The sequence below is a fragment of the Taudactylus pleione genome, unplaced genomic scaffold (genome assembly GCF_031769625.1).
Source record: "Taudactylus pleione unplaced genomic scaffold, aTauple2 ptg000969l, whole genome shotgun sequence".
Classification (NCBI taxonomy): domain Eukaryota; kingdom Metazoa; phylum Chordata; class Amphibia; order Anura; family Myobatrachidae; genus Taudactylus; species Taudactylus pleione.
Genome location: NW_028285370.1, coordinates 2,884,585 through 2,905,549, shown reverse-complemented (window position 1 = coordinate 2,905,549; position 20,965 = coordinate 2,884,585). Strand labels below are relative to the sequence as shown.

At 44.7% G+C, this 20,965-nt stretch overlaps 1 protein-coding gene across 1 annotated transcript in view; it reads right to left on the bottom strand.

Annotated features, from left to right (window-relative positions):
• Nucleotides 1-20,965, bottom strand: part of LOC148454878 (von Willebrand factor C domain-containing protein 2-like) — a 53,252-nt gene that overhangs the window by 6,162 nt on the left and 26,125 nt on the right. Inside the window, exon 2 of the mRNA XM_088460653.1 lies at nt 6,485-6,614. Within this exon, the coding sequence (XP_088316779.1) occupies nt 6,485-6,614 (130 nt within the window). The remainder of the gene's footprint in view (nt 1-6,484; nt 6,615-20,965) is intronic.

Genomic DNA, 20,965 nt, shown 5'->3' with positions numbered 1-20,965 from the left:
GAAAGGAAATAATGTGAGGGAAGGATGTAACAATATGAGGAAAAATATAATAAATGTGAACAAACGATATAATAATGTGATGGAAAGATATAATATTGTGGCGGAAGGATATAACAATGTGAGGAAAGAATATAATAAATGTAGGGGAAGGATATAATGTGAGGGAAAGATATAATGTTGTGAGTAAATAATATAATAATGCGAAAAAAAGGATATATTTAAGGAAAGGAAATAACGGAAGGATATAGCAATGTGACAGAAGGATATAACAATGTGAGGGAAGGATATAGCAATGTGACGGAAGGATATAGCAATGTGACGGATGGATATAGCAATGTGAGGGAAGGATATAGCAATGTGAGGGAAGGATATAGCAATGTGACGGATGGGTATAGCAATGTGACGGAAGGGTATAGCAATGTGACAGAAGGCTATAGCAATGTGGCGCAAGGATATAGCAATGTGAGGGAAGGATATAGCAATGTGACGGAAGGATATAGCAATGTGAGGGAAGGATATAGCAATGTGACGGAAGGATATAGCAATGTGACGGAAGGATATAGCAATATGACGGAAGGATATAGCAATGTGACGGAATGATATAGCAATGTGACGGAAGGATATAGCAATGTGAGGGAAGGATATAGCAATGTGACGGGAGGATATAACAATGTGAGGGAAGGATATAACAATGTGACGGAATGATATAGCAATGTGACGGAAGGATATAGCAATGTGACGGAAGGATATAGCAATGTGACGGAAGGTTATATCAATGTGACGGAAGGATATAGCAATGTGACGGAAGGATATAGCAATGTGACGGAAGGTTTTATCAATGTGACGGAAGGATATAGCAATGTGAGGGAAGGATATAACAATGTCAGTTAACGATATAGCAATGTGACGGAAGGATATGGCAATGTGACGGAAGGATATGGCAATGTGAGGGAAGGATATAGCAATGTGGCGCAAGGATATAGCAATGTGAGGGAAGGATATAGCAATGTGAGGTGAGGGAAGGATATAACAATGTGAGGGAAGGATGTAACAATGTGAGGGAAGGATATAGCAATGTGAGGGAAGGATATAGCAATGTGACGGAAGGTTATAGCAATGTGACGGAAGGATATAGCAATGTGACGGAAGGATATAGCAATGTGACGGAAGGATATAGCAATGTGACGGAAGGTTATAGCAATGTGACGGAAGGTTATATCAATGTGACGGAAGGATATAGCAATGTGAGGGAAGGATATAGCAATGTGAGGGAAGGATATAACAATGTCAGTTAAGGATATAGCAATGTGACGGAAGGATATAGCAATGTGAGGGAAGGATATAACAATGTGACGGATGGATATAGCAATGTGACGGAAGGATGTAGCAATGTGACGGAAGGATGTAGCAATGTGAGGGAGGGATATAACAATGTGAGGGAAGGATATAGCAATGTGACGGAAGGATATAGCAATGTGACGGAAGGACATAACAATGTGACGGAAGGACATAGCAATGTGACGGAAGGATATAGCAATGTGACGGAAGGATATTGCAATGTGAGGGAAGGATATAACAATGTGACGGAAGGATATAACAATGTGAGGGAAGGATATAGCAATGTGAGGGAAGGATATAGCAATGTGACGGAAGGAAATAGCAATGTGAGGGAAGGATATAGCAATGTGAGGGAAGGATGTAGCAATGTGACGGAAGGATATAAGAATGTGACGGAAGGATATAGCAATGTGACGGAAGGATATAGCAGTGTGACGGAAGGATATAGCAGTGTGACGGAAGGATATAGCAGTGTGACGGAAGGATATAGCAATGTGACGGGAGGATATGACAATGTGACGGAAGGATATGGCAATGGGACGGGAGGATATAACAATGTGACGGAATGATATAACAATGTGACGGAATGATATAACAATGTGACGGAAGGATATAGCAATGTGACGGAAGGATATAGCAATGTGAGGGAAGGATATAGCAATGTGACGGAAGGATATAACAATGTGACGGAAGGATATAACAATGTGACGGAAGGATATAGCAATGTGACGGAAGGATATAGCAATGTGACGGAAGGATATAACAATGTGACGGAAGGATATAGCAATGTGACCGAACGATATAAAAATGCGACATAGCAATGTGACAGAAGGATATAGCAATGTGACGGAAGGATATAGCAATGTGACGGAAGGATATAACAATGTGACGGAAGGATATAACAATGTGACGGAAGGATATAGCAATGTGACCGAAGAATATAACAATGCGACATAGCAATGTGACAGAAGGATATAGCAATGTGACGGAAGGATATAGCAATGTGACGGAAGGATATATCAATGTGACGGAAGGATATAACAATGTGACGGAAGGATATAACAATGTGAGGGAAGGATATAGCAATGTGAGGGAAGGATATAGCAATGTGAGGGAAGGATATAGCAATGTGACGGAAGGATATAGCAATGTGACGGAAGGAAATAGCAATGTGAGGGAAGGATATAGCAATGTGACGGAAGGATATAGCAATGTGACCGAAGAATATAACAATGCGACATAGCAATGTGACAGAAGGATATAGCAATGTGACGGAAGGATATAGCAATGTGACGGGGAAGGATATGACAATGTGACGGAAGGATATAGCAATGTGACGGAAGGATATAGCAATGTGACCGAAGAATATAACAATGCGACATAGCAATGTGACAGAAGGATATAGCAATGTGACGGAAGGATATATCAATGTGACGGAAGGATATAACAATGTGACGGGAGGATATAGCAATGTGACAGGAGGATATGGCAATGTGACAGAAGGATATATCAATGTGACGGAAGGATATAACAATGTGACGAAGGATATAGCAATGTGACGGGAGGATATAGCAATGTGACGGGAGGATATGGCAATGTGACGGAAGGATATGGCAATGTGACGAAGGATATGACAATGTGAGGGAAGGATATAGCAATGTGACGGAAGGATATAGCAATGTGACGGAAGGATATGACAATGTGACGGAAGGATATGACAATGTGACAGTAGGATATGGCAATGTGACGGAAGGATATAACAATGTGATGGAAGGATATGACAATGTGACGGAAGGATATGACAATGTGACGGAAGGATATAACAATGCGGCATAGCAATGTGACAGAAGGACATAGCAATGTGAGGGAAGGATATAACAATGTGACAGGAGGATATAACAATGTGACAGAAGGATATAACAATGTGACAGAAGGATATAATAATGTGACAGAAGGATATAATAATGTGACAGAAGGATATAGCAATGTGACAGAAGGATATAATAATGTGACAGAAGGATATAGCAATGTGACAGAAGGATATAATAATGTGACAGAAGGATATAGCAATGTGAGGGAAGGATATAATAAAGTGACAGAAGGATATAGCAATGTGACAGAAGGATATAGCAATGTGACAGAAGGATATAATAATGTGAGGGAAGGATATAATAAAGTGAGGGAAGGATATAGCAATGTGACAGAAGGATATAATAATGTGACAGAAGGATATAATATAGTGAGGGGCGCATACAATAATGTGGGGGAAGGGTTTAATAATGTGGGGGAAGGGTTTAATAATGTGGGGGGAAGGATATATTAAAGTTAGGGAAAGATATAATATTGTGGAGGAAGGATATAATATTGTGGGGGAAGGATATAATATAGTGAGGGAAGCATACAATAATGTGGGGGAAGGGTTTAATAATGTGTGGGAAAGGATATATTAATGTTAGGGAAAGAGATAATATTGTAGGATAAGGATATAATAATGTGAGGGTAGAATATAATTACATTCAAGTACAGTTCATAATAATTGGTAATTTGTGCAGATACTGAGAATTATATCCAGGAAATTGAACAATAATTTATACTGAGGCAAAGTACAAATATTGGGCCTGATTCAGAGCCGCTCGTTAGCGGCTGCTCGTTCGCTCTGAGCGATGTTTTCACTGCGCATGCGTACGGATTGTAATACGCATGCGCGAACCAGTCTGTGCGGCGAAAAATAGTTTGTTCGCTAGATAGCGAGTGCCTGCTATTTTGAGTGACAGAATGAGGCGTATGTGGGTGGTAACAGGGGAAGGTGCTTGAAAACGGGGAGTGGAGATCAGAACGCAGGCGTGCTTAAAGGTCAAAGCGGGCGTTTTATGGGTGTGCATAATTAAAACAGCAGCGTCATCAACCACGTCAGTTGGGTGTCTTTTAGCCAAAACTGCTCGCAAGATTGCGGTAGGAAAAACCAACCACAAGACTAGCGAGCAGTTCATACGCTGTTTGATGTACTCGATTAATCTAATAAATAGCGGACATGATGTATGATGCGAGCGGCCAGGGGGCGTTTTTTTCAAATAAACGAGCGCATGTTTTGTTTGCTCGTTCAGACATGGAGGCGTCAACAGACCGCAAGGAGCGAACGGTTCATTTGAATAGCCAACACCTTTTTCTGAACGAGCGAGCGCTAAATGCGAGCGGCTCTGAATCAGGCCCACTGTCTTTATTACAAACATTATTTAGATATGGAATTATCCTTCCATAAACTCCACTACTTTCCATAAAATACCGTATGCCACATTGTAGACTAATGATGCGATTCTCTAATACATAATGCGGCCTTAAGTGCTGTTTATTTGTTTTCTATGTTGGAGAAAGTGAATGTTTGTACTTGAAGTTTGCAGGAGGGGCCCATGGCACCCCTGTTATTTGTATGGAGAGGGTATTTTCCACTCTTGCATTATAAAAATATATTACTGTGTCTATATGTGTCTATGCAGTGGCATCACAAGGGGGATGCGGGCCGTACCCGGGTGCAGACTACCCTTCAGTGACAGAAGCTGGGTGCTGCACTGTATAATTAAGTGCAGCACTCGGCTCCTGGCATTGCACACAAAGTAGTCGTCCCCGTCCCCCCCGCCTGTAATAAGCACAGTGACAGGAGTTGGACCACGGGGGTTCAGCTGCTAAGCCACGCCCCTTCCCATGAGGCCACGCCCCTTCCCTTTAGGCGGCACAGCATCTCTCCCGACACATGGTGACACCGAGGGGATGGATGCCACTGTGTCTATATGACGATGTTGCCCCAAATATTATCGGGCAACATTATCACGATTTTTTATCAATTATTACATTTTATCGTTGCTTTTCAACCTTTTTTTTATGCAGGGACAGCAGCTGCATTAACACACTGTCCCGGGGATGTTGCAGAAGGCATTGTATACATAATTCCAAAAACAATCCCTTCTGTTTCTTCTGCTGCTTATCCTCAGTCATGCGCTTGGGAATAGTCTCCGTCCCTGCTTTGCAGTGACCACCGAGGGTAAGTCCAACTACAGCCTGCCAAATCTGTCCAAAGTGATTGAAATGTGTGCACAGGCTTTATATTAGTCTGTATACATTTATATTTATGTGCTTTTATATTTAAAAAAGTTTTAAGATCCTGCAGGGACTTATGGGAAACTTTCCTCCTGTCCCTGCACTTTTCGGGATATTTAAGGATTTTCTTCATATAACGCCATTCTGAGATGATGTTATATAAAGTAAATATTTTTCAACTAATGTAACACTTTTTGCTTTGCTGAAGAACAAAAAGTGTTAAAGCAATGTAGAGATCAATGGCTGATCCCTACAGTGCGGTACTCTGCGACATGGGAATTAATGGAGAAGATAATTGTGTTATCTTCTCCATTAACCCATTGCTGAATAGTGGATTTACATAAACAATGCGGAAATGATAGTTTCCGCATTTTTTATGTAAAAAAAAATCATTTCTGAATAGAGCCCCTATGTCTTCCTCTATTTGAAAACATAGGCCCTGATTCAGAGCCGGACGCTCTGACCAGAGCACTCGCTCTGAATCAGGGCCCTCCTCCATTAAAATGGAGCGTCCTCCTGGACGCTCATATAACTGTGGGTCACCACCCACAGCATATACGAGCGTCCAACAAGATGGTCACGATGGTCTTGACCATCGCGACCATCGGACTTGCGAGTGAAACCCTGTGGTCAGGTTTCTCAACCACAAGCCCTGGAGTGATTTTGGCTCTATCAGAGCCAAAATCACTCCCACTGACATCACTAGTAATGTCAGTGGAGCCGGCTTCAGACGGTAGGCATTCCCATGGGAACGCCTCCGTCTTGCAGGCACGCCCACCAAAGGGGGCGTGCTGTCAATCACCATCGACAGCACGCCCCCTTTGGTGCAAGACCCGGAGCGATGGAAAGTCCTTCGCTCGCCGGGTCTCGCGCATGCGCACGACGGAGCTCCCTCCGTCGTGCGCATGCGCAGTGGGGAACATCGACCCACTTGCGAGCGTACTGCCACTCGCGAGTGGGTCTGAATGACCCCCATAGTTTGATTCAGTTGTGACATAAGTAACTATCTCCTCCCCGTCTTTCAGTTCACAAAGACAATTTAGCACATACTGACCATCTATACATCTGGGGCAGCACTCTCCCTTCTCATACACGGGGTTCACACATGGCGGAGGGGCGCAGTCAGCTACGAGACAGCGGGCGATCCCATCCAGGTCACAGGTGCACTGCTCACACTCGGAAGGCTGGAAGTTTAGAGAAATTTAACAATGAGCCGGTGAGAAATGCAGACAAAACGGACATTGCAGCAACGATAAACCAAAGGGGATTCAGTATGATGCATTGTAAGAACAGCTGGAATTATTGTCCACAATAGTCCAATAAAAGGTCCCTTATATTAAGCAGTAGGTCCTTAAAGTGCAGACGGTGAATAAGTTGAAGGATCAGAATGGAGGGTTCGGCGCTAGAAGGTCACATAGATGAAAGCCACAATAAATTAAGTGCATGGAGGTTTAGAGCTATAAAATCAGAAAGTATATGTACTTACAATTGTGCTAAATCACACAGTAACTGGGAGAATAACAACTTTTAAAAATGTATGGGGGGGCTGTCATTGCCCCACTCCATTAGCTGACTAAGAAGTGTCCTGCACAGACATCATTACTGAAAGGGTAGCACAAATATTGGGGGGTTTCCAAACACCTGCAGAGCTGGTTCCTATAACTGGGAGTCGAATACTGAGAGAGTATCGCATATGATTTAGGATTATATCCAGGTTCTCAGGAGCAATTGCCATACATCTTTATATAACGTATTAACAGCAGCTGTATAATTCTAAATTTCTGAATTCCCCAACTTCTGTCCCATGTTTTACGTGTCTCCGCACCACTCCTGCTACGGTTATTTATATGCCCAATGTGATCACCCCTGCAGACCTCCCATCCTCTCTTGCACCCTTCTCACCCAGGTATGGGCATTGGAAACCAATCATTCACAACCATCAGTTTTCCCGATCTGATGGAAATGCTTTTTTCATTTAATACCAGGATCGCAATGGTTGCCACCATCACGTGGTTGTAGTTTCAGATGGCTGCTGAGGTCCATTCTGGTGCAAGCTTCAGGTGTCCACTGTGTATGCGCACTAACAAACCATCGAATGGTTAACATGCAATTGGCTACGTGCCATCGAAAGGAATGTTGTGGTGGAGGCAACGGCAGCACTATTTGTTGGCCCTCTTCCGAAGGCCGTCCCTACTCTGACGTGATTGAGTGGCCACGCCCCCGATATGACCACAAATGCTGTCTGGTTACGCCCCCTATGCCGGCCAAGCCCCCTGCTATGCCGATCTGGCTGCTCCCTCCCCGAAGGGGCGGCTAAAATGTCGGCAACCCTGCCCGCCAGGGTTAGGATACAGACACCTGTTGGTAAGTATCCTACTCCTAACCCACCCTCCCCGCAGCCCAAACCTAACTCCCCGACAGACTAACCCTCCCCCTAAACCTAACCCACCCCCCACAGCCTACACCTAACTCTCCACGACAGCCTATCCCTTACCCTCCCCCTAATGCCTAACTCTAGCCCTCCCCCTAACCCCAATACTTACAGTCGGGATGCTGGTGCCGGCATTCTGACTGGTGTCGGGATTCCGGCATCCCGACCGCCGGGATATAAACTGCATCCCGGCATATTAAATTAATGTTTTCTTTGCCAAGAATGGTAATAACCTAGCCACCTGTAAAAACCTAGCCACCAGTAATAATAACCTAGCCACCAGCAATAACCTAGCCACCAGTAATAATAACTTAGCCACCTGTAATAACCTAGCCACCAGTAATAATAACCTAGCCACCTGTAATAACCTAGCCACCAGTAATAATAACCTAGCCACCAGTAATAATAATCTAGCCACCTGTAATAACCTAGCCACCAGCAATAACCTAGCCACCAGTAATAATAACTTAGCCACCTGTAATAACCTAGCCACCAGTAATAATAACCTAGCCACCAGTAATAATAATCTAGCCACCTGTAATAACCTAGCCACCTATTCACTACTTCCTAACATAGGGCCTGATTCTGAGATGGACGAAATGCAGATGGTTACGCAGATGAGCGATTATTGGTGACTTGTGCCTGCGTCTTAGTCCCACTGCGCATGAGTCACGTTTATTTCTTGTTGTGGCTCGTAGTGAGGATTTACTTGTAAAGTGAATGACAGGCAGTGACCTTTTGTGGGTGTCAACGAAAATGCAGGTGTTTTGCAACTGTTTCTGGGGGCGTGTCTCTGCCTGCGGCTACGATCCAGTAAGCAGTAAAAATGTCTCCAGCATCACAGTTCCGGCAGCCATTTTGCACAACCGTGGGTTTACTATGAAGTCCGATAATCGACTGATCTGCGACTAAGTTGCGTCTTTGTACACAGTCGCTTGCATTTGTGAAGCCGCCGGTGGGCTCATTAATACAAATCCAGGTGGTTGTGACATTTGCATTTTTTCCACACAACCGCTGCGCACAAATTCGCAAATGCGTTGCATTTAGCTTCCATCACTGAGGCCCATAGTGAGAGTGTAGCACTTCCGGCAAAATATAATTGAAATAAATTAATATTATTATAATAAAACCTCTACTTAAAGCTGCACATTCTTTAACAGAAAATATAGTATACAGTAATTGTAGTCTAGATATAATTGACCACTAGATGGTGCCATATTCATATTCAATAAATATTACACCAATAATAGGTCTAAATTTTGCTATTTATTACACTGTAATAAATGTACAAACAGGCAGCCTGATACAAAGATGGAAGTAAATTAAACCTGTCTTCCTGAAAAGAAGCGTGCATGGAAAAATGTATATATACGTGCACATCTGTGTGTGTAACTTGCATGGTTTGATACTAGTCATCCTCATAGTGTGCACTTACACCTGCCCTCTACTAGGTGCAAAGGTTACGCCTCCCAACAGGTGTATTTTCCCTTACTTCCAGCTCTGCATAGCCAGCCCCCACTGAACGACTTGTTACAGCCTTGTGTTCTGTCTCTTGGAAATAAAATGTCAAAGCCGCAGCATCTTCAGCGGTTTTGGTCGCTGGATTTTAGGGCGACTCTGCCAAAGACGCATCCTACAGGCAATAAATGTGCCCATATCAAATTAACGATAATGCAGACAAATAATTTTTATTGCAAAAAAAAGAGCAATGATCTAATAACTGTCAAATACATAAACTAACAAAATACGGTGTACTGTACATTTCTTTTATAGAATATTACAAGTAAAGCTGTGTTTATTCCCTTTCTCTGGAATGTTCAATTGTCAATGAAATATGGACAGTAATGCAACGTTGGCACAGTGATTAGCATTGCTGGGATGTGAGTCTCACCGGAGTTTTTCAAAGATGATTACGGCAGTTTCCGTAATAGTATTACCCAGCCACTCTCACCTGCGCCTTGACAAAGACCACATTGGTTGAAACGTGTCGGGCGGCAGGTTAGAGCAGCTATCTCGTCGATGCAGAGAAACCTCCTGGCGGGGACAGCAATATAGAGGTAGCAGAGGGGAACCAAAGTTCCGGGGATTTCAACACATGCTCTTTTTGAAAAAAAAAAAAAAAACACCTGGTGGAAAATATCTTTGTCTGGATGAAAGGGAAAAGGACATACATCCAATATAAAATGATTTTATCTTTCAAGTTAAGTGCAATTATTAGGGGAAAAAAAACAAAAAAAAAAACAATAAGTGACATGTTAACAATAGGAATCTTATACTAACAAATTATTCCTAAGACATCACGGATCATTAAGAAATGCAATATAAAAGAGAAAACTTTCTTCATGTTAATGAACTCAGCGCTCAGAGACTTCAAATGATTCTGTGCCTGTGCAGAAGGGTCCTGCCAGATCACTCACAGTGCACCCTAAGCCGCACTCTGATTGACAAGCTGCGGCTATTTGGGGACGGTGCTGGGCGGCATTCCCAAAAACTTGTGCGTGTCATTCCAGTTTTTTGGGAGTGCTGAGACCAGTGGCTGCATCTTCTGACACAGCATTGCATTGTTCGCGATTTTGATCCGATCCGGATCTGAGATGCTGACTGGAGACGTCTTTTTCCTTCATACACCTCCAAAGCATTGAGTACAGGCCCTAAGCTTGAGAAGCACTGGCCTAGAGTGTGCCGCCCAGGTCAAAGAGGCCCTTGTGCTGAAGTCTGGTCTGGTCTGGTCACCTATCTCGGGAAAAAGGAGGGGATGGGGGCAAGTTGCATATTTAAATAAACAAACATAAAATTGATATGTTTTTTGTAACTAGTAGATCATCACTGTCAGCAGGTACCTTTACCCCGCTACTCTAACTACGCATGCCCCTGATCCGCCTCTCTTTCAATTTTGTTTTTACTAAAATAATGTGAAAACAAGGTGTTTTAAACACCCATTTCACATTATTTTAATATCACTTAAATGTATCAAGGGGCTATTGGAGGAGAATTTGCTAAATTCTCCTCCATGCCCTCACATTTGCATATTTTTAGTATGCAGATTGCATTTACCATACCTGTAATGGGAAATGCAATGTTTCAGATTTACTAAAGACAAATTGTAAAATATTAACACGGGGATCCTTGCGAAATTAACGCCCTCTTCAGATGGCTTTATGCAGGCTTCCCTCCGTTCCCCTTACTCCTGCTCTGCCCTTCCTGCATGCTGACAGGCACAGCAGAGCCAGCCTCTGTGATCAGCCTGTATGTCTATAGACCACAGGCTGAATACAGAGGAAAAAATATAGTTATAATAGAAAATAAATAAAATAATACCTGCACCAGGATCATTGGGCTCCTTCTGTGACCCGGTCAACTGATCTGTGCGGTCAGCTGAGGTGTAGTGAAAGTCCCGGGCCAGTATCTCAGCTGACTCCAGAGATCAGCTGACGGGTCACAGAAGCAGCTCCCCGATCCCAGGGTGCAGGTACGTTTTATTTTCGTGCGGGAAGAGGATTAGCAGGGACAGAGCTTTCTCGCATGCTCTGCCCTGGGATGCGAATTATAATAAATTCATGCATTGTTTTCAAATATCCCATTGCATATGTAGCCGAAATTATCGCATCACAATTGCATCTGAGATGCAGATTGTGATAAATATGCCCCATAGAGGGTCGCAAGGGCAAGTTACCCGTAAATCTGTAAACTGCACTATATGTAACTGTGGCCCAGTATACTCTCGGTATGGTGGGGTTAATAGAACAGTTATAACTGAATCTTTTTTTCTCATAATTAGTTTTGTATGAGAGAATAATGAGTTCTAGCCCAGCGAGTGGTGGAACGTCATACGCTCTTCTTGTTTTAGCAGTTTAGTTACAGATTGTAGTTTCTCCAGGATAGCCCAGATCTGTGATCCTCATGCTTTTCCCCCTAAGAGATCCCGGTATGGAATGCAGGGATATTTAATGAGATCCATATGAATGATGCTGATGGCTAATAGGCAGCTCTATTATAGTAGCCGATAATCGGGCAGCTGGAAAACAGATGATAGCTGTTAGCGGCCTGAGCCTGCCGAGTCATAATCACTGCAATTCAGTGCACTTGGCCCCAGCTCAGAGCAAATAATGGTCCGTTAATACCAGGAGCGTAAGTTCATTCCAGTCGCCCAGAGGCAATTTAGAGTTTGGCGCCCCCCACAAAACAAATATACCCACGCAATCACACCTGGAAAGAATATATGAAGATGATTCAATGGGGCCTAGAGGTGTATGATAATTTACATATCAGGTATAAATGAGTAAGAGAGTGTGCCTGATTTAGTGCCACCAAGCCCCAGGTTCTTGCAGTGTCAAGACCCAGGTATAGTTCTCCTAACATTAGTTCATAGGTACAAACATATATATGTAGTATTCACAATTTGTACGAGGCATCGGATATACAGCAGGACACCGACATGCCTTTCGCTGTGGCTTTTAGCCTTGGCAGCACCGAATCAGTCACAGATGCTCATATACCATTATACCTAATATATAAATTTTGTTCCACGGCTCCAGGTGGTGGGTCATCGTCAGACAGAATCACAGCGTTTCAGCCACCTCTGCAGCAGCATACTGTATGCTGGTGAGCAGTCGTTTGTTGTGATGCATAATGGGCAGTTACCAGTGTGTGGCTCTCTGTACTGGTGGTCCCTGGGATAGGTGTCTCAGGTCCCAGCACACTGTCCAGCAGCAGTGACGGGTGCACTGTCACTTGCTGCAGCACAGGCTGAGGGGTATCAGATGGGAGCCTTCCTGTCCCCTTTTGCAGGTGTTAGCAGAGCTCCCGGGACATCAATGCTGCAGCAGCAGCAGGTATGTCGCTGCAGAGCTACAATGGAAGATCAGCAGTCACACTCGTTTTCATCTGTGAATCACACTATTGCTGCTGTACATGCTATAGATGGAGGAGCCCCTTCAGGGCTTGGCGTCCGGAGGCAGGCGCCTCCATTGTCTCTGTGAGTTACGCCCCTGGTTAATACTATATTTTCACCTGGAGAGCCAGAGATCAAAAAGAGGGGGGAGGGACGAGATGCGATGGTGCACCGGCCTACAGGTGGAAGTGACCGAGGGTAAACTTTTATTAATGTCAGTGACCATGTCATGATGTAGACACACTAGTAACCAGTCTCATCTACCTGGAGGGGGCAACTGAATATAAACATAGAATGTAACTTCCGTCCTGCAGGATTTTCTGGGGAGTTTGTGTATCCTGGGTATTATTATATAATAGATAAAGATCTGCTGCCGCCCTACAGACTAATACCAACCTAATTAACCTAAATGTTCCCTCTTCCCAATGAAACATCTTCACCCCATTACCCACACAAATGCCAGCATGCCCAAACACCAGGTACAATCTATCATGCAATAGACAACACGGCTACCCTACTGGTTTCTTCTATGTTTCCACCACTCTCCCTTGTCAGGAGCTACCAATTGGTGACGCAACCTGTGGTGGGAATATAGAGAACATGAAGCACGAGGTGGAGGGGCAGGTGTAAATAAGAGGATAGGGCCAGGGCAACAGTCAGTACCGAACGAACAACAGGTGCAGGCTGCCACACATGACGCAGCGACTGGTAACATTATCAGCCCAGGAGGAGATGAGTGGGAGGGACAAGGATGAAGAACAAAAAGGTTCCGACAGCATCAGTGGTATGGCTGGCACCAGTGGCGTCACTATGGGGGTGACACCAAAATGCCAGCTCCTCAGTGACAGGAGCAGGGTGCTGCCATGTGACATTATCCTGCAGCACTCCGTTCCTGTCACAGAGGAGGAGGCACAGGTCTCCGGGGGCAGCCCAGCATCTCTGGGTATGCTGGGCACCCCCCTAGAGTAATCCAATCTGGATTTCCCGATAGCCTACGCCCCTTTATGTTAGGCCACATCCCCTTTTCGGGTGCGCGCGGCTCTGCCGTGCGAGGGGGGGCGAAGGAGTGCGCACCGGGTGTCACCAGACCCGGTGACGCCTCTAGCTGGCACTTAGCAAATGCTCTTTAAAAGATCCTGCTGCAGCCTGCAGGTTCCAAGAATTTAGATCACTGGGAGGGGAGTAGATGAACTGGAGGCACTGTGGCATAATTAGAACTGGGAGAACTTTCTGGCATAATGTGAACTGGGGGCACTACAGTATGTTTAACACATTTATGGAGCTGGGATTATTTACACATTACAGTTAAATATCACCAGTATATCATTTTGACAATTATATTAATAGAAGCCCACACAAGTTAAGTGCTCTGTGGCCCCCACAAACCTTAATCCTGCCCAGGCAATAGTTCGGCTGACGAAGCATTGACAGGGGGCCATTTGTTTGGGACAAGAGAAGAGAACGTAGGGGTTCTTTTACTGAGGTAATTAATCCAGTGGGTAATATTGGTATGCAGTCGGGAAGCTGGCGGACCTAATCCCGACAGCCGGCTTCTCGACTGTTTAATCCCGGCGAGGGTTAAATGACAGGCGTCTAAATCTAGACGTCTGTCATTTTACCGACGCCGGGAGACTGGCGCCCGGCATCCCAATCGAAGTGATGCCAGACGCGGACAACCGCGGGGGTAGGAGGGTTAGGGCTTAGGGCTCCCCGGGGGAATTTAGGGTTAGACACCCCCTGGGAGGTTAGGGTTAGGCTAGGGGGAGGGAGGGTTAGGGTTAGGCACCCCCGGGGGGATGTAGGATTAGGCACCCCCCCGGGGGAATTAGGCGGCGGGGAAGGGGGGGTTAGGTTTATGCACTTAGAGGGGGGATTAGGGTTAGGCACTGGGGGGCAGGTTAGGGTTAGGCACCTCTGCGGGAGGGTTAGGGGAGGGAATTAGGTTAGTCTATGCTTACCAAGGGGATGATCAGGATTTTCACCCATGTCGGGCAGCCGCTGCTGGGATTCCACCCGCCGGACTTGCATCCGGCGGTAAATCATACCGATTCCGTAATAGGATCTAGTCATCACGTCAAAAGGGAAGGATCTTGCCTTCCTTGCAGGAGGGGGGCAGTCTTCCAGGGTAATAATGTCCCCATCTACATAGTTTATGTGGATGCGAATGGTTTGATATTGGCCTGCGCAGACTCCAAAACCTTCAAAAACAGTCCTAGAATTGTGTTCTGCAATCTTGCAGAACATTTACAACCTGTATATAGAGAATGATGTGTAACAATCATGTACACTACTCTTTTGCTGTGATGGATCAAACCTGCTGTATAAAATAGTGTACACTGACCACAATGCCAAATAAAAAAAACAGAATATGGCTTTGGCGTCCAATACAGTTATTGCTTTTTTTTTCCAGTGAGCCAGAGACACTTAGAGGCAATATTTCCACAGTCATTTTACCCTTAAAATTACACTATGTAGACAAATGTGAATGGAGACCCCCGCACAAGTGAAATTTATACCATGCATACCATTGTACACGAGTTCAAAATGGCCACTAATGTGGCGGTTTGGACGAGAACACTTGGTAGGGAGGCCCATGCACTTGCAGTTCTACGGAAACAACAAATGATTTTATCAGAACGACAAAGGCACCTGTAATGTTTCCAGGGCGACGTTGGACTGGTATACAGAAAATTCAGTAACCTGGATGGGCTGGTCAGATCTTAACCCTATTGAGAACCTCTGGGACGAATTGGAGCGACTGGTACATTCTAGGCCGACTCGGCCTTCTTCAGTGTCACAGTTGGTCACTGTATTTACAAAACACACCGCCTGCTGTTGTCCAGGAACTTGTGGAAAGTTTTCCAAGAAGGGCGTCTGCAGTAATCACTGAACGTGGTGGACCTACAAAGTACTGGCGTTAATAAAATCTTGTTGATCTATTTGCTGTCAGTGTCCAATCACTGTCTACATAGTGTATGTTGGTAAATGCCTGATGCTGCTTTGTAATGAGTGAATTGATTTTATGACTACAGGGCATACTTACCTACTCTCCCGGGACTGCCGGGAGCCTCACGAAACTCTGGTGCGCGCTCCCGATCCCCCACACCCATGTGTGAATCCTGTCACCGTAGCCCCGACCCGTGCTTTACAATGCAATGCCGGTAATATCGGCATTATAAAGCGGGGGGCGGGGCAGCGATGACGCGATCACAACGGAACGCCACCACTCCGCCCAGGGCCGAAGCTAGGATAGTGCAGCCGGTGCCATCGCACAGGGCACCGCAGGTCAGGGGGCGCTGTTTGGGCCTGTCAAATTACTGTTTATTATCATTCACTTGTAGCTTCCTCTGAGTCCAGGGATTTCCTCAAATATCAGCGACCCCATGCTACGATATCTCGTAATTTTGGTATTGTCAAAAGATCAGCAGGTTCTGGGATAAACTTCTTGATGATCTGAGGGCCACTCTCGGACTTCCTTATGCCGGGTACACACTAGACGATATGTCGTCCTATTCACTGGATCGGGTGACATATCGTCCACAACAGGCAGTGTGTACTCGCTCCCAAACGTCGTCATCAGGGGCCATGCTGCCCATCGCTCCCGGCATTGGCAAGTGTGTATGCACTTGCCGATGTTGGCACCCGAGGTCGGTACACACAAAACATCGTCTAGTGTGTACTAGCCTTAAGACTGTGGAAGCTTCTCTTTTGCTGACTGTTCCTCTTAGGAAACAGGAACATCATTAGATTCCCATATACCCCATCTAACAGTTATGGTTACTACAGCCAAACAAATTATTTTACAGAATTAGACATCCCAAACTTTCCCGACTGTAGGGGAATGGAAAACTCCTCTGTTGGAGATACTCCATTATGAATGAAGGTTGGCCACCTTTGATACAGAAAAAGGGGTCGTAACCAGTGGCAAACGCAGGATTTCCAGAGGGGGGATTCCAAATGCTTAATTTTAGAGCGAGTGTGGCCAGTCAATGAAGAGGGCAGAATTAGTACTTTTAATAAGTGTCATACAAAGTGTATTGTGTGTAATAATTCCAGCATATACAGGACCAGTGATCACAGTAAGCCATTAGATGCGTCAGTAGGCCATACTGCCTGAGCAGAATGTTTTTATTCAGGGAGCCTGGAGGAGCAGCAGAAGAACCTAGCACTGCCCTGGACATATATGTACATATTGGGCTCTATAGCAGTACATCTCTAACAGTGCATGTTTTCCAGATCTCCTAGTTGGTGCACGGGTGATTTATTACTGGCTGATACATGTTAAAAGAACCACAGGTGGTGCTGATTATTTCATTTGTGATACTTAGAAGAACATGCAGCACTAGTAACATTTTATTATATTACTATTTCTATTGTGGTCATGGTGTGGGCTGGGGAGGGGGGTTTCCAGGCAGACGGAAACCCCCCCCTGCGTTTGCCTATGGTAACATTTCATAATAAATGGGGCAAATATATTGAAAAATTACCAATCCAGACAAGACTTCTACCTGGAAAATATTTGAGAGTACGGAATGGGTTATGTTACGACAGGTTACCTAGGCTGCAACCTCACTCTCTTTAGCCCCCTCTCACCCTCATATGTTCAGTTATATAGTAATTATGATGAGTTGATTAAACTTTTGTCAATCACAGTCAATAATGTGGGGTATATTTACTAAAGTGCGGGGTTATAGAAGTGAAGATGTTGCCCATAGCAACAAATCAGATTCTAGCTATTATCTTTTAAAAGGTGTTAGATAAATGATAATAAAATCTAATTGGTTGCTATGGGCAACATCTCTAATTCTATAAACCCGCACTTTAATAAATATACCCCTGTGACTCTCATGTGTAATTACTTTACTTTCAGTACACTTTTTGGCTCTTTTAATTTAATTACATTATTTTACTTACTCTTTTCTATTTCTCTTTCTTCTTTCCCCACTTAGGTGCACCTTTTACTGCGTTTCATTTTCCTGTTAAATTGTATAGTATATATAACCACAGCACTGTTTTTACAAACTGCGAATGAACAACGTACACATTTGTTGAATTGTAATATTGTTTTATTTTAACTTTCATACTTTTTGCTGGGAAATAAACCTGCGGCAACGTTTGATTACCCCAAATCCTTATTCACCTTATGAGAATATGGCTACAATGTCTTTTTTTAAACCCCACAATGTACAAAAAATGGTGATCTGGATATTAGGGACCCCTGTGCATCGCAGACATTAGCCTGCAGCCAGCACTCACGGAGAGTCACCGACTTACTGACAGGCGCAGTTTGTGAACTGGTAAGTGGTAACCAGCAAAAATTTTTGACTTAACCTTTCCCTGCCAGTGACATCACTTGGCTCCATCACAAAGACCTGAGATACTGGGATAACACACAAGGAAAAAGCTCCTTATTAGGCTTGAAGTTTCCATGGCCGGATCCTGGACTCGGAAGCAGGTCATCCTATAAATAGACGCATTAAGCAATGTGTCTGTGCAGAACCGAGACAACCCGCTTCCTCCAACAATTGTCTCCCTATGGAGCGATCACCAGTAACAATGCACCTATCCTAACCAACCACATCTATAATACTCATTAAGTACTTGTCATTTCATTAACATAATGACACAGAATAAACTCAACAGAAATATGAAATGTGTAAGACTAAAGACATAAAACATTCCAGGAATTATGCTTTTAATATACAGAGACAAATTAAGGGGGAGGCGACAGGGGCAGTCGCCCCGGGGGGCCCACACACCAGGGCCATATTAAAAAGAGGAGGGAGCCCGTGTGCAGTCTCCGTCTAGGGCCCTCTCCTCTCTACCTGGCAGCCAGCAGTGCAATTAGCGCAGCAGAAGACTGTGGGCACTAGTAGACTCTAGTGTTGTGTGAGAGTCTACTGCATGTGCGCAGGTGTCTGGGGAAATGGCGCAGCATGCGCAAAACACCAGGAAAATTAGCAGGCTCCGATCAGGCCCCCTCCTCTCCGGCGCTGCAGTGTCAGTCCACTGAGCATGCCCAGGTCTCCGGGCACATGGCGACCCCGCCGCGTTCCCAGGACATCTGTACAAGGCTGCATGAATCACCAGAAAATGGCCTCAGTGGCCATTTTCCCAGTGACCTCTGCAGCTAGCGCCGGCCTGACAGAGCAGTGAGTATATTTATGTGGGTGCAGGGTGAGGTCCCCACACCCGGATCCAGCTTTTCTTGTACGTTTTTTTTAGTGCTGGACCCCAGACATCTACAAGTGATTATTCCATAGTCGGTAATGTCTCCCGGACTCACCTGTTGGCAGAGAGGGGGAGTGAGGACGGACTGTGGATCTCTCTCAACTCCAGTGGACTCAACTCTCGTAGGCACAAAGAGACATAGATAGACCGTCCACTTGTGCTCTGTAAGTGGGCGGCCGTAAGGGGAAAGCAAGTTCACATGGGTTTGTAGCTTAGGAGTGGGAGTGGTCCATCCATCAGCACTCACAAGGTCAGAGCGCCCAAGTCATTTGAGTGATATTGGGGATACAGTGGCTTGCAGGTAAGAAACTAATATGGCAGAGGGGTCAAGGGTTGGTATACAAGGGTGCCCAGGACAGAGGACTTTACAACCACGTGACAGATTCTCCCCTCTGTACCCCAGCCACACAGAACCCAGTTATTATAAGTCACCCATGAAGTGCCTTTAGTGGAGCATTTAGTAATAACACATAGTAACAGTGAAAGACCTATCCCATATTACGGTACACAATAAACGTCTGTAGCTACAGCCTCGGTGTGATGTGTAATTGTTCAATGCCGCGGGGCCCGTTACCCTTACTGACGAGATGAAATAATTTCTTACTTACAGGAGTATAGTGTAAATTAATCACCTTGTTGCACCATGGTCTGTATTCTGCACACAGTAGATCCTTTTAATTAATGAACATTCCAGCGTTATGTGAATTAGCAGCATTATTTTCATGCACATAATTACGCAATCTCTAAGTGGCATTTAAAGTGTTAGTAAAACAAACACAGACAGAGATTAATGGCTCAAGTACCCGACAGAAAAGGACTATTCACTGAGATCCTCCAAAATCAGTATTACTGTTTATAGGCTCTGTAGTTCCCAGATAAATACTGTAAGTCACACACATTGGGCCTGATTTAGAGTTGTAAGCTATGCCGGTAAACTGAGCTTGTATCCAAGTCGCAATGCGCATGCGTCAAATGTACCTTGCCGAAGTTGCTCGCTGCAACTTTTTTTTTACTCATAGTGTGATTGACAGGCCGACAGCCTTTTGGGGAGGTAACGGGGATTGGTGGCAAAAACCCAGGCGTGTCGTGACTGTTTTGGGGGCGTGACGCTGCCTGCGTAAACAGGAAACATGGCTCTGTCGCCTGACGCCCATTCTGCGGGACCATAGACTTACTCAAGACTGCATAAATCGATTGATCTGCGACGAATGCTGCATCTTTGTATGCAGATGCTGCGACTTTGTATGCTGGTGCTTGGCTTTGCAAAGCCGCAGGTGGCCGTCTCAATAAATCCCCCTGCGGCTGCGACGTTTGCATATTTTCACAAAGCAGTAGCGTACTCAGATGCAGCTGCAATGCCATTAGCGTACTTCTCTGAATCAGGCCAATTACCTGGTTTACTGTACTCTGTGGTTAAGAATAGGTTATGACACAACTATCATGAACGGCAATGATTGTGGAGGTGCTACAGCTTTTACCGCCCATGCAGACTTTTTGCAGAGCAGTTTGCTGGAGTGCGGTCGGTTGTAGGAATGTTGGATAAAGTATTGGGGGAAATTAAAAGAGAAAAACTCCCTTTGAAATCCTATGTAATTTCACATTTAGACAACCCTGTTATTAAATACAAACTATTCTCCTAAAATACTGTATGTCTTAAATAAGTAATGAAGGAAAAGGAACATCGGGTCTCTTCATCTCATGTGTCACATTTCTACATTTTAGTTGCAATGTTTCTTTGTGCAAATAAATGGCCTTTCTATAACAAAAGCTCCCGGATGAAAGTAATTGCAGGTGAATGATCATTGCAGAACGAGCAGAAGATGCTCTTTGGGTATCAATAAACTAAAGCTGGGTACACACTAGGATGATGGTTCGGCCACCCGCCTTCCTATCTGACGATTTGTAAGTGCACACATAGTTACCAATCGTCAGCCCGATGTGTGGTGCCTGATGTCACCACTGGGCGGGAATGTATATGTGCC